General features: G+C 37.0%; 1 protein-coding gene across 1 annotated transcript in view; it reads right to left on the bottom strand.

Moving 5' to 3' along the window:
* Positions 1-12,221, bottom strand: part of CREB3L2 (cAMP responsive element binding protein 3 like 2) — a 75,532-nt gene extending 63,311 nt beyond the window's left edge. Inside the window, exon 1 of the mRNA XM_026695075.2 lies at positions 11,555-12,221. Within this exon, the coding sequence (XP_026550860.2) occupies positions 11,555-11,656 (102 nt within the window). The 5' untranslated portion in view covers positions 11,657-12,221. The remainder of the gene's footprint in view (positions 1-11,554) is intronic.
* Between the last annotated feature and the right edge of the window lie 276 nt (positions 12,222-12,497).

Genomic DNA, 12,497 nt, shown 5'->3' with positions numbered 1-12,497 from the left:
CAGATTTACTGACAATGGCTTAAGCCTGTGCAGAAATATGGTTCAATAAACCATGCTTTTAAAATTCTGGATAAGAAATAAGTGTGAATATACACATCCAAATTTACAAAGTGGTAGTCAAAATCCCAACTATAATCTCAACTTTGGGAGCCATTGAAAATATAATTGATATAAATAAAATAAAAATACTCTTTGTATGACCCTATAATCACTTAATTTGGGGTAGAGTTGGGACAATTGGCTGGAGCTGAGCATTTACTGGCCAGATGCCCTTCCTGATGCCTATGTAGAGTTCGCAGCAGATATTTTCTCTTTGCACCCTGATAGAAAAACATCTGCCTTACCTAGGGTTGAACTCACAACCTTCCGAGGGGGAGGCAAGCACTAGACTACCACATTGCTCAATCGATAAAAATAAAATATGTAGATATAAATAAAAATGTCATAAAAGTTTTGCAGAGAAAACCTTCGCCTTGTTTGTTGCCAACATTAAACCAGAATTTCATGACTTTCATTCATAAGCCAGTGTTCCAAAGGAGTTCTGCAAGGGACAAGCATCGCAGTTAAAGAGCACCATTTTTAAAAAAATGTCAGTTGAGCTCATGATGATTTAAATATAATAATGCATCAATAACTGGCTCCAGCGGAATGGCTTCTTTAACCCCACCATAGACAATGACATCTGTTTTCAGGGGACAGTATAAAAAGACAAACATTTTTGAATAAAAATGCCCTACTGATTAGGAAAATGCTGTCTTCCAAACACTAGGCAGCAAAGGCATGATAGCTGAAGTCCAAGAGTTTTAAAAGAACAGAATAGAATATATAGAATATAGAATAGAGGGGGGGGGAAGGGACTTTAGAGGCCTTCTAGTCCAGCCCTCTGCTCAAGCAGGAGAACTTATACCATTTCAGACAAGTGACTGTCTAGTAGTCTCTTCTTAAAAACCTCCAGTGATGGAGCACCCATGATTCCTGAAAGCAAGCTGTTCCACTGGTTAACTGTCCTCACTGACACTGGATTGTTACCATTTACCCTAGGCTTTTTAAGTTTACTGTTGGTACTATACTTTAGACCTAGTTTCTCCTTGTATGAAAACTTGGGCAGCTAATCTTGAACAACATAAGCAAAGGTTATTCTCAGCAGAACTGTGCTCTATGGCACAATACAGGGAATCCATTGTCTAGTTTGACAAGCATTGTCTCTACCGCTTTCTAGAGTGGGAGATATTACACATCTAGAATGAAATGTGTACTGCCATGTTCATTTTCATGATAGCTTATTCTGGAGTATATAGATCAGTGGGTCATGTGAACTTGGTGGATGAAGGGCTAATGTCGCCTCTTCTATCCTGTGTCAAGCCACACATCTTTGATTTCTTCAGAGTAGAAGCAGCTGAATTTGCAATATCTTGGGAGTCTGGTAAATGCATGTACAGCAACAGGCCACAGTAAGTACAGGTAGTCCTCGCCCTCAGACCTCAATTGATCCCAAAATTTCTGTTGTTAAGTGAAACATTTGTTAAGTGAGTTTTGCCTCATTTTACGATCTTTCTTGGCACAGTTCTTAAGTGAATCACTGTAGTTGTTAAGATAGTAACACGGTTGTTAAATGAATCTGGTTTCTCCATTGACTTTCCTTGTCAGAAGGTCACAGAAGGGGATCACATGATCCTGGGACACTGCAACTGTCTGAATTTTGATCACATCACCATAAGGATGCTGCAACCGTCGTAAGTGTAAAAAACGGTCATAAGTCATTTTTTGCAGTGCCATTGTAACTTTGAACAGTCACTAGGTGAACTGTTGTAAGTGGAGGACTATTTGTAGGATAGCCATTTTTTCAATGGCCACTTTTCCCAGCTTAAGCCCTTAATATGGGTAAACTGAAAACAGGCTTATAGTATTAACAAATTTTAGAATTCTATTATTGCCTAAAGGAAGAGCATGTCTCCAGACCTGGAGATATTATATTAATTACATAAACTTTTCTGGCTTTTTTCCCATGTTGTTGTCTGCAGCATAAGGAAATGTATTGTTCACTGTAAACATAATAGCTACAATTTCATTGATAATAAATCAAGTAAGCTGAATAAAATAACTCCCCAAAATTCCCATTAAACCAAGTGGGATTCTTTTTATTTCTGTACATGCAATTGTATAATAATATGTTGTTAAGAAAGGCTCTGGAAAATAAACCTAATCAAGGAAAAATGTGTGCTGAAATAGGATAGCCAATTTGAAAATATAAAAAATGGTTATAAAATCATTGTGGATTAATATTCCATTTCTGTGAATGCACATGGGGCATATCCAATATAATGTGCTAGACACTGAATATCCAAACTCTGTGTTTATTGGGGACAAAATATATGAATACAAAATTCCCAAACATTTTCAGAAAGACATTGAAGAACCAAGGACATCTACTCGCAAGATAAGCTCTTAAAAGGCTCCCCAGCTGAATAATGGGTTCAGAGTTTAAATAAAAACAAGAAAGCAAGTTGGTGGTTAAGAATAGCTGCCTTTCCTGAGTAGTATATCTGATGAGATAAGAAAAGCTCAAAGTTTCCCCAGCTCATCAAAAAGAATATCTACTCTGAACTTCAGCTTTGGCAAAACACAAGACAAGTTTGCTGGAAAATGAACCATGAACTCACTCTCAGGCATTCTAACTAATTGTATCATTGTCTAAAATACAGAAGATTCTTCTTTGTAACATAACCTTTGCACATCCCCTGTAGTCCTAACAGGAGCTACTAGACTGTTTATAGCACAAAATAGTAAGCAACCACTAATACAATAAGAACACTAGGTAGATGAAGAAAACTAAGGAAATTGAGAACTTCAGTATCACAGTTAAGCACAAGACTGATTAAAAATGGTTAGTGATGCATTGCTACAGGAGTTTGCATGTTCTGGCAAACTTTCATACATAATGGGACATTAAGTTAAATATTGGCAGATGACTGCCTAACCTACAGGGGAGTTGATAAGTGCAGAGAGGGCTGTCTAGATATCCTGGCCCTTGTTTGAAGTTGCTAGATGGGCTCCTGCCATCCTGATATATAGTTTGGACATCATTATTTTGTTATCAATTACTGTGTGGTATTGTAATCTATAAGATGTTTAGAGAGGCATGACTTAGCTAGTGTACCGGCTCAGTGAAAATCAATTAACCAACAAATCAAGATTTTATGAGCCCAGCCTGAAAAAAGGGACTGGCCCCAAATTATCATAATTAACTAAAACCTAAAACTTGATTCGGAGTCACTTTATGGACATGCTCAAGTAGCTTGACAGTGATATGAAAATTATTTGCAATCACACTCTTCTTCTACTTCTTCCTCCAGGATTTCAAAATCAATATACCAGTTTGGAGGAGGCTGGTTTAAATAAAGCATTTCATGGCTCAGGATACCTGGTCAAAAAACCAGCTCTGCTTAAGAAAAGGGTTAGCTTTTTTCAAATATAGCATGCAAAGAAGATTTGACACAAATTCTACAATAATCCTGTCATATTTTCAAGTTGCTAGTTAGGTTCCTCTTAGATCTCTAGTTTTGAGTTTTATTTTTTATGCTTTCAAGCAATAAAAAATAAAGGTTTCCATTCAAGTCAATACAATAATTCAACATCACAAAAGATAGTAAGATGTATAGGAAGTTTTATTTTACTGAAATAAGTAGGAAAAAGGGTGTAACTTTTTCATATTAAGTTTGTGAACCCATACCAGAATCCATACCAGAAATCCACAACAAACTTAAGTTAATATTTCCTTCTCCTTATCTAAACTTTAGATTCAGAAAATTCTACATTTCTGTCAAGCTACAGCTCCGGTGATTTTTGAAAAAAAGCAATGTACAGTAACATAAATATAGATAAATTAGTATTATCTCAGACTTTACAATTTCCAGTATGTAGTACAAATAATGTTTTTCACTTTATTATACTGAGCAATTTTGAGGTAGATACCTTGAAAACAAGAAAGAAGAAAACTCATAACTGACAAAGAGCTCATTAAGTAGAATTAGATTATCTTCAGCTCCATCTGTGTATATAAAATGTACATTACTCATACACAAAGAAGGGAAACCACAACATTTAATATACTAACTCATTTAAATGCTCCAAAATTACTTTAAAATTATAGGCAAAACTTCAACATGGAACTCAGTATTTTTAAAAAACAAAGCTATATCCTGGATTGCTTGCTCAAGTATAATCTAAGAGGATTGCTCAATCAAAGGATCTCTACTTGAAAAGGCTCTTCAAAATGTTAAACATGACTGTCAAGAAATATATTAATAATATAACCATTTGTGAAGGGAAGGCAAGAAAAAAGGTGAAATAAATAAATACAAACACACAATCCACTTCACTATTACAGTTTCAGCAAAGGACATGTAGTCCTTGGCTTAACATCAGTTCATTTAGTGACCATCCAAAGTTACAACACTGAAAAAAATGAGTATTTCACACTTATGACCATTGTAGCATCTTCAAGGTCTGTGATCAAAATTCAGACCCTTGGCAACTGACTCATATTTATGACAGTTGCAGTGTCCCAAGGTCATGTTTTGCAATCTTCTGACAAGCAAAGTCAATGTGGAAACCTGATTCACTTCACAGTGGTGTCACTAACTTAACAACTGCTGTGATTCTCTTAACAACAATGGCAAGGAAGGCTGTAAAATGGAGTGAAATTCTCTTAACAAATGTCTTGATTATCCACAGAAATTTTGGGCTCAATTGTCGTCGTAAGTCAAGGACTACCTGTATAAGGACCCTACCCTCATGCCAATAGGGAATAAGCTCCATCATATTCATCTTAACAGTTAAAATCCAAAATTTATGAGGAAATACACTTATAAGAACCAAATAATTATGCACAAAACTTCAAACACATTTTTGAGACTTTCAAATCATGTAGAAGAAAAAGGCTGAGTTGAGAATGAATTGCAACATAATCAAAGTCTAAAAATGTAGTACAATATGACATTGGGATTCCTCTCTCCTTTGTGGAGATCATCACATCATCGACATAAGCTTCAGCAGGCTACTATAGAAAGAAGCCATTTATTATATAGTTGATATTAATATACAGTATATCAACTATATAATAAAGTTCTATATTAATAACTTTATGCCGGTAAATTTGCAGAAGCGGATCTACCCATGGAAAAAGATAACATTTACTTCATGGGAAAGTTGATGAATATATTATCTTTGTAGATAATCTTAGAGATCAGCAGTGGGTCAAATTAGGTTTTAAGTTAAGACATTTGGAATCAATCAACACATATTGTGCATTCAAAGCAAATCTTTTTTTTTTCTGCCTTACCATAAAAATTCTGATTTCACCGTGTAGCACTCTGTTATTCAGTTAGTAATGTCTGCCCACTCACATAGCACGAGTTGGTAACCAAGAATACTAAAGTCAGAATTGTTGCTCTAACCTAAACATAGTAACTCAAACAGTTCAAGAGAAATGACTAAATTTGTCTTAGAATAATTGAGGCAACCTGAGTATTGATACAAGGCACTGTGCACAGTCAGTAAAATTAAAAAAAACACTTTGCATAGTGAACTGTGTCTATTTAAAAAAACTAAATCATATTACTGTTGTACAGTACCTTAAACATACCGGGAATAAAACTCATTCAATTTAAGCATTTGAGAGAACATATAAAGAATTGTAACCTTGTGGGGGTTTTTTCACACGCACATCAGTGTATAGAAAAAATACATGAATCTACAGACAGGCCTAGAAGACTAAAAACAGACCGTTTTAAAGATTATGAACTTCCCCAAGCCCCAAATACCCTCTCTTCATTCAGATTCCCCTCAAAACTGAACAATGTTAAGGGTAGGCTATGCATCTTTTGATCTCTCATATTTGCTAAGTGGCTTTTTAATTTCTGCACCCAGATACATCTCTTCATAACTGCCTTTCTTAGTGTCATAAACTGCAATATAATAAAAAAGACACTTTATACAGTAGTTGCTGAGATCAGTTGCTTTTTTCAAGGAAGATATAAAGAAATTCAAAGCTTAGTAGAAGTTAACAAGGAAATCATCTTCGTTACTACTGCCTGCCAAAACGTGTCTGTAAACCAATATAAGAAGAGTGGGGGGAAATTCCACAGGATTAATAATCTCCCCTCTTTTTATTTTAAAAAATGAGGAAAAAGAAATACATAACTCCATTTGTCCAGTAGAGCATCATCTCACAGGCAGCAATGACCTCCAGACATAATGCCTTAAATGCTTTAAATGAATCTGCTTTTCGGACAATCCTTGCTTATACAAGATAAGTCATGAATACACACAACTGTGTTGAAACACAGATGAATAATAATGCATGAACCCCAATGGACTGCACAATTCCATTGTATATTACACACAGCTATAGTGTTCTTCATAAACCCTGGGACTATTCTCATTGGATGAAATCCAAATTTTCTAGGACTAAATCTGGAATTAACCCAGACAAACACCAATGACAATGATAGATTAGGTGAAAATGGACAGATGGTTGACATACTGAACTATGTTGGCTCATATCTAAGAATTATACAGCCTTGAATTAGATCAGCTTTCTTCCCACCTGGCACCCTGTAGATGTATTGATCTACAACTTCTACAAATCCAGCAAGGTTCTTCTAGCTGTGCTAAGTGGAAGTTTTAGGAATCATAATTCAATGTATCTAGAAAAAGCTGTTCTAATGTATTTCAAGGAACAGCTCAATACAGCTGTAGTTAGCAGTGAATGAAACAGTGTCAGATGGGTCCCGGATCTTCTGGTTTCAACAGGATTCATTTATGACTAATTTATCTGGCTTGGAGCCAAAGTCTTTTTCAACAAACTGCTTCAACTATTTCTTAAGTATAAAACAACTTTTTCATATTGGAACCAAGAATTTGACTCAAAACACAGGGAGGGAGCTAGTTTGGTTATCTTTTCCTTTCCTCTCTTTGATGTACTTGTCAAGAGATATAAGTTACCTAGCAAAGGCTCTTCAAATTACCTTTCGTATACATGGAAATATGTACAGCTGCTTGAGAAGACAGAGTGCCTATTCATAAGTGAAAGATACAGGACCCATTGATGCTTGGACATCAGCTAAAGTGGAAAACTTCTTGATTCTAAAAGTTACTGAATTTCTAGAAGAGTAAGCCTGGGTAAACAAAATAAACAAACACGCAGGGTACTATAGTTCTGAATATGGTATTGGGAGAACCATCCCTGAATTAAGAACTGTAACTCTGTGTCACGTCTATTTAATTACAGTTTATTGAATAAACCCTAAGTTTTCATTACATACATGCTACGTTACAGTTATTGTTCTAGGTTACAAACCCATTTTGTGGTTGAAACTGCACAGATGCATAACTTTGTAAAGGTATTCACAATTGATGTTTGCATATGATGCAAAAGATGAGCAGATACTGGATTAATTCAATGCTTGATAATCTTAAATAATATTCAAGTGGTCACCTAGCCTTTATCCCTAATTATCCAACCATCACTGGATCCAGTACTATACAGATCTCTGCTTTCATCTCTCAATATTGTTCTTCTCTTACCTATCAGCATATTCTAATTTATGATCTACAAGCAACCAGCTTCATCATCTTCTATCATTCAAAGCCCCTCCTTTCAAGAGACTTTCTTCATTCTTCCCCCAGCTCTTAATTTCCTTCATTCTGAAAAAATCATCATTTTCAAAAAAAACCTTTAGCAGAATCACACACAGTAGGTCTTAATACATACTGCAACATAGCACCAACACATGGATTTCAAATCAGAACATATTCTTTTCCAGTTTAACTCTTCGTCTCCTTTCTCTGGGCCCCACATTAGATTGCAAGGTCTTCCAGACAGGTTTATAGTGCAACTTCTTCCAAAAGTTTACCTTCAAGACTCCCAAAAGTTCCCAGCAAAGAAAAAAATCATTGGATTCCATGTATAGAGCTGAAAATCTTACACATGCAAAGTATGTGCATAATTTAAGGTGCCCCTTGCAACTGTGAGATTTTCAATGAATCCATTTTGTATGATGACCCTTTTAAGACACAAACTCTACAACCTTGTGGAAAACACATTTTCATTGCAGCTGCCCTTGAATACATTTGGAAGCCATACCTAATGAAGACAACCTGCTCCTGAAAGCAGGAGGCTTACACTATCACATTTCAAAATTAGTATTGGTCTGGATTGAATTGAAATGGAATTCTTCAAAGAATAGCTCAAAGAGGCAACTATTTGGTATTCCAAGAAAGGGGTTGTAAAGTATGCCTTCTAACAAGCTCTTGACCTCAGCATACAAATCTGGATGGATGTGAGAAGAGTTTGATGCAAAATCTGTCTTGATTTTGTTGTGATTTCTTAATTACTGGGTGCCAAATTTTTAATTTAATCCACTCCCCCTTTTTGCTTTTCTGTCTAATCACCCAGATGTTTGTTTTTTGCAACTATATTCATATCTTTTTGAGTTTGCCCCATTCTCTCCAGATCGTAATGGAAAACTAATGTGATGGGGTTATTAGAAAATGAAGTCCAGGGATCATATTCTAATCCTTCCAGTCATGAAAATTATTCAGAGATATTGGACCAGCCTTTCACACAGGCACTTGAATGCTGTCTTTAATTGACCAACCAAATACTTAAAATGGAATAATCACTGTAAATATGATAGTTAAAAAGAAAACAAAGGTAAGTTGTACAGGAGGCCCAGATCTGTCATTAAAAAATAATATTTTGGTTAGATTGTTGTTATTAGAACAAAGGGATTAATTTTAGGATTACAGATATATTAATTCTTCTTTAAGTAAATCTACTTGCCTACTCTGAAGTATTTTTCATTGCTAGCAATTAAAAATCAAATTTATCTTCCACCAATGAACATTTGAGAATAAGGTCTATTAAATTAAAAATTATTTTTGTGAGCTACTAATATTTTGTTGAAAATCATCCCAACAAATTGTGAGTCTTAACACAATTTATTAGTATGCCTTTGCTAAGCCACACCAAAAGACCAAACACCTATCCCCAAATCTTCAGAGACACATTGAAAAACTGCATGAGAAAATTCAAGTGACCAAATCAATAACAGCATGTTATATTATTAAAAGCTGTACCACAAAATATTAGATTACATCATCATGTATACCAACTCAAACATGTATTTTGTTTCAGCAGTACTATACTGACAAATGACCATGATGAGAAATAAGATTCAGCATATGCCCAGAGGCTCACAAAAGAAAAATAATCATTTCATAGAGGAAGATGCATATGTTAACATCCTTATTTCTGACAACTTTATTTCTATAAGCATTTTTTAAATTTTGTTCTGCTATTCACAAAAAACACCTAGATCTTAAAATATTTAAATTGTAGTTGTGTAGCCAATAATTTATTCCTAACTAGCAAGATTAAAGTTTATAAAGCTAAAATTATAAATTTTAACTTTATAAATTTTAATCTTGCTAGTTAGTAATAAATTGGTTATCTCATGTCAGATAGTTTGATCATTGACATTAGTACCATTTGTCTGACAGGAAACCATTTTTAAGAGTTTCCACAGAAAGTTTTTACATCATCTATTGCCTTTAAACTGGAGAAGAATCCAGTTTAAAGACTTATATATGTATCTTACACAAGAAGAGTTATCTTTCTTGGTCATTTTAACAGGTGGCAAAAGGGCATGTGACTAGTGCAGTAAATAGGAAAGGCAGAGAAAAATTTCATGGTCATTAGAAGGAACTCTGGGAGCTATCATTCAACAACTGAAAGGACACAAATTCTTAATCCTGAGATTAGAAAAATGTTAATCTCTAATGGGTAGGATAAATAGGGATCAGAGTTCCCCAATTTAGTACCCGATACAACTCACACCATTAATCATATTGGCTGAGGATGACAAACATTATAGACAAATGTAAATGAAGGATGTTACTAAATCATAATATCTATTAATGCAATTTCCAAATATAGCCATTCTTTGACATTTGGCCAAGTTCCCATTTCACAGTAAAGCACAGCATTATTTTTAATTTACTATGTTATTTGAACCCATCCATTATGATTTAGAAATCATTATCCTATCTATTATGATTTGGAAATCATGGTTTGTGTTTTGGTGTACTGGGTGAGACAACTTTGACTTGGACAATAAATGATAGTTGAATAAACCAAATTTTAGGATAATGGTGTCCAACTGTGACAACTTTAAGACTTGTGGATTCCAATGCCCAGAATTCCGCTGGGGTGGGGGTTGGGAGTTCAAGTTCACAGTCTTAAATTTGCCAAGATTGGATACCCGTTTTAGAGGACTGTGTAAAACAAGTGTTTTTTACCAGTATGCACTCCTGAAGACAGCATTCTTTATTTTTATTTGGGGGAGGTGGGGGTGATGCTGACCTTCATCATACATAAAATCTATTCTGCACACTTCAAATCACTCTTCCCTTCAACAAATTACTTTTTTAAAAAATGATTTTTTCAAGTAGAATTAGGCAAAGTGAAACCTTCTACTTTTGCTCAATGTTAGGAATTGTAACTTTTAAAAAACCTATCCTGTCCTTCCCTGACAGTCTGACAAAGCTCTTGAAATCCACTGACTGACATATTTCAACCAGGGACAAAAACACCAAACATCTGGCATAAATTGCTGTTCCTCGTTTTGTCCACCATTTCTTTCATAACTACCCTTGCAAAACCACTATAAATATTTCTTGGATTCCTAGGCCTCCATTCCCTTCCCAACTGGCTCATGTAATGATAGCAATGACAGATGGGACTTGTGTAAGAGGGGAAATTGGAATGCCAGACCTGTATTTTTCAACGTACTAGACTCTTATCCAAGCTAGAAACCGTTATTATAGCTCCCGCAAGCCTACTCTTTCCTTACTGGCAACTTATAAGGAACTCCTTGACTTGCAAAACAGGAAGGAAAAGAGCACCGAAAAGTTATGCAGCAGACTTTCCGAAGAAACAAAAATTGTTGGGAGACAAGTGTTTTCTGGTTCTTCCTCTAGTGCAGACAGTTCTGGAGAAGTAAAACATCCAACTAATTTCCTCTTCCCCTCAGAGGCCCTCTTTCACTTCTGCTGAAATTTCCTAACTCCAGGCTCTCCACCATATTTAATTTGCTTTTCTTGCATCTGGGAAAGTCCCACCAGGATGTCATTTAATAACAAAAGCTTTTCAGAAGATCTATTCTTAAGTCATACCCTGAAGGCAAAAGAAGATAAAAACAGAAAGAAACCAGAATCCAGAACAATTCATGTATAATTTTTTTTTTAAAAAAAATAACCCTCTTGCATCAGCTTGCCCCCACCATGATGCTCTCTTTTAAGGGTATTGGGTTTCATCTATATACAAAAGCCAGCCAAGCTTCTCCTAGCAAACCTAGATTGCCAAGAGCCAGGATTCACTTTTTCAAGGCAGATGAAAAACTTGTTGCTCTTCCTTCCACAAGAACATTCCTCTCCCATTCAAATCTTCGTTCACCCACCCAGCCGCTTCTGCAATGGACGCGTTTCTCACCGTGCTGTAGAGGAGGGCTTCGGAGTCCACCGGTTCCGACAGCTCGCTCAACTTTCGATCCCACTGGAACAGGTTCTGCTCCCCGCCGTCCAGCACCTCCATAGTCAGCCGGGGCCCAGCAAAAACCAAAACGTGTGTGTGGGGTGGGGTGGAGGGGTGGGGGGACACAAAAGGAAGGGAGCAGATGTCGGAACCTTCTCAGCGGCCCTTTAAAACCGTCCTGGGAAGCAGCCTTGTTCCATAAGGTGGAGCGTCATTAGGAGCGACGACCCCACTCCACTAGCCAAAAAACCCCACTACACCCACCCGGCTCCTTATCTCTCAGAAATGGCTACCCCGCTTAAAAAGGAGACCGAAAACTTCTAAGAAAACCCCGCAACAGGACTCAAAGGGTATAAAGCGTCCCTGTCTCCTATGAGGGAAACCAGCACAGACGGGCGGAGCGCAAACGCGCGACTGACCCTCCCCTCACCGCCTTCGACTTCACAGTGACAACAGAGGCCGTTTCTTTTCCAGCAGTTCTACCCAGCCTGGACTCCGCCTCCTGCCCAATCCCCAAAGCCGAGCGAGCCTGCTTCTAAAGGCTGCCGCCCAATCAGAATCCGCTTCTCGTGCTTAGAGTCCCGCCCCCTTTGATCCAATGCCGCTTCGCCCCCGCCCGCCCCCCAATTCCAGCTGTGTGGAATGTGGGCGGGAAATCCCAACTACGTCAGTGAGTGGGGGGCGTGCAGGTTTTGTTCTGCTTTGCTATTCGATTTGTTCTGGCCGACCAATAGCCTTGGGAGCATGAATCGCAGCCAATGGCTTAGCGACAAGAATACAGCTTCGGGAGAAGCCCCGCCTTGCTGCGAGGAACGGAGTCAAAATAAAGCGCTGAAGGAAGGCTGGAAAGGAGCCGTTTAGCCTTTTAAACGGCGGCCACTGGGTGACATTTAACCGAAAG

Source organism: Notechis scutatus, chromosome 6, assembly GCF_049901735.1.
Source record: "Notechis scutatus isolate UNSWTSFEM ecotype Mainland chromosome 6, rNotScu1.2, whole genome shotgun sequence".
Classification (NCBI taxonomy): domain Eukaryota; kingdom Metazoa; phylum Chordata; class Lepidosauria; order Squamata; family Elapidae; genus Notechis; species Notechis scutatus.
Note: the sequence above shows the minus strand (reverse complement) of the source record. Positions and strands in the feature narration are given on the sequence as shown.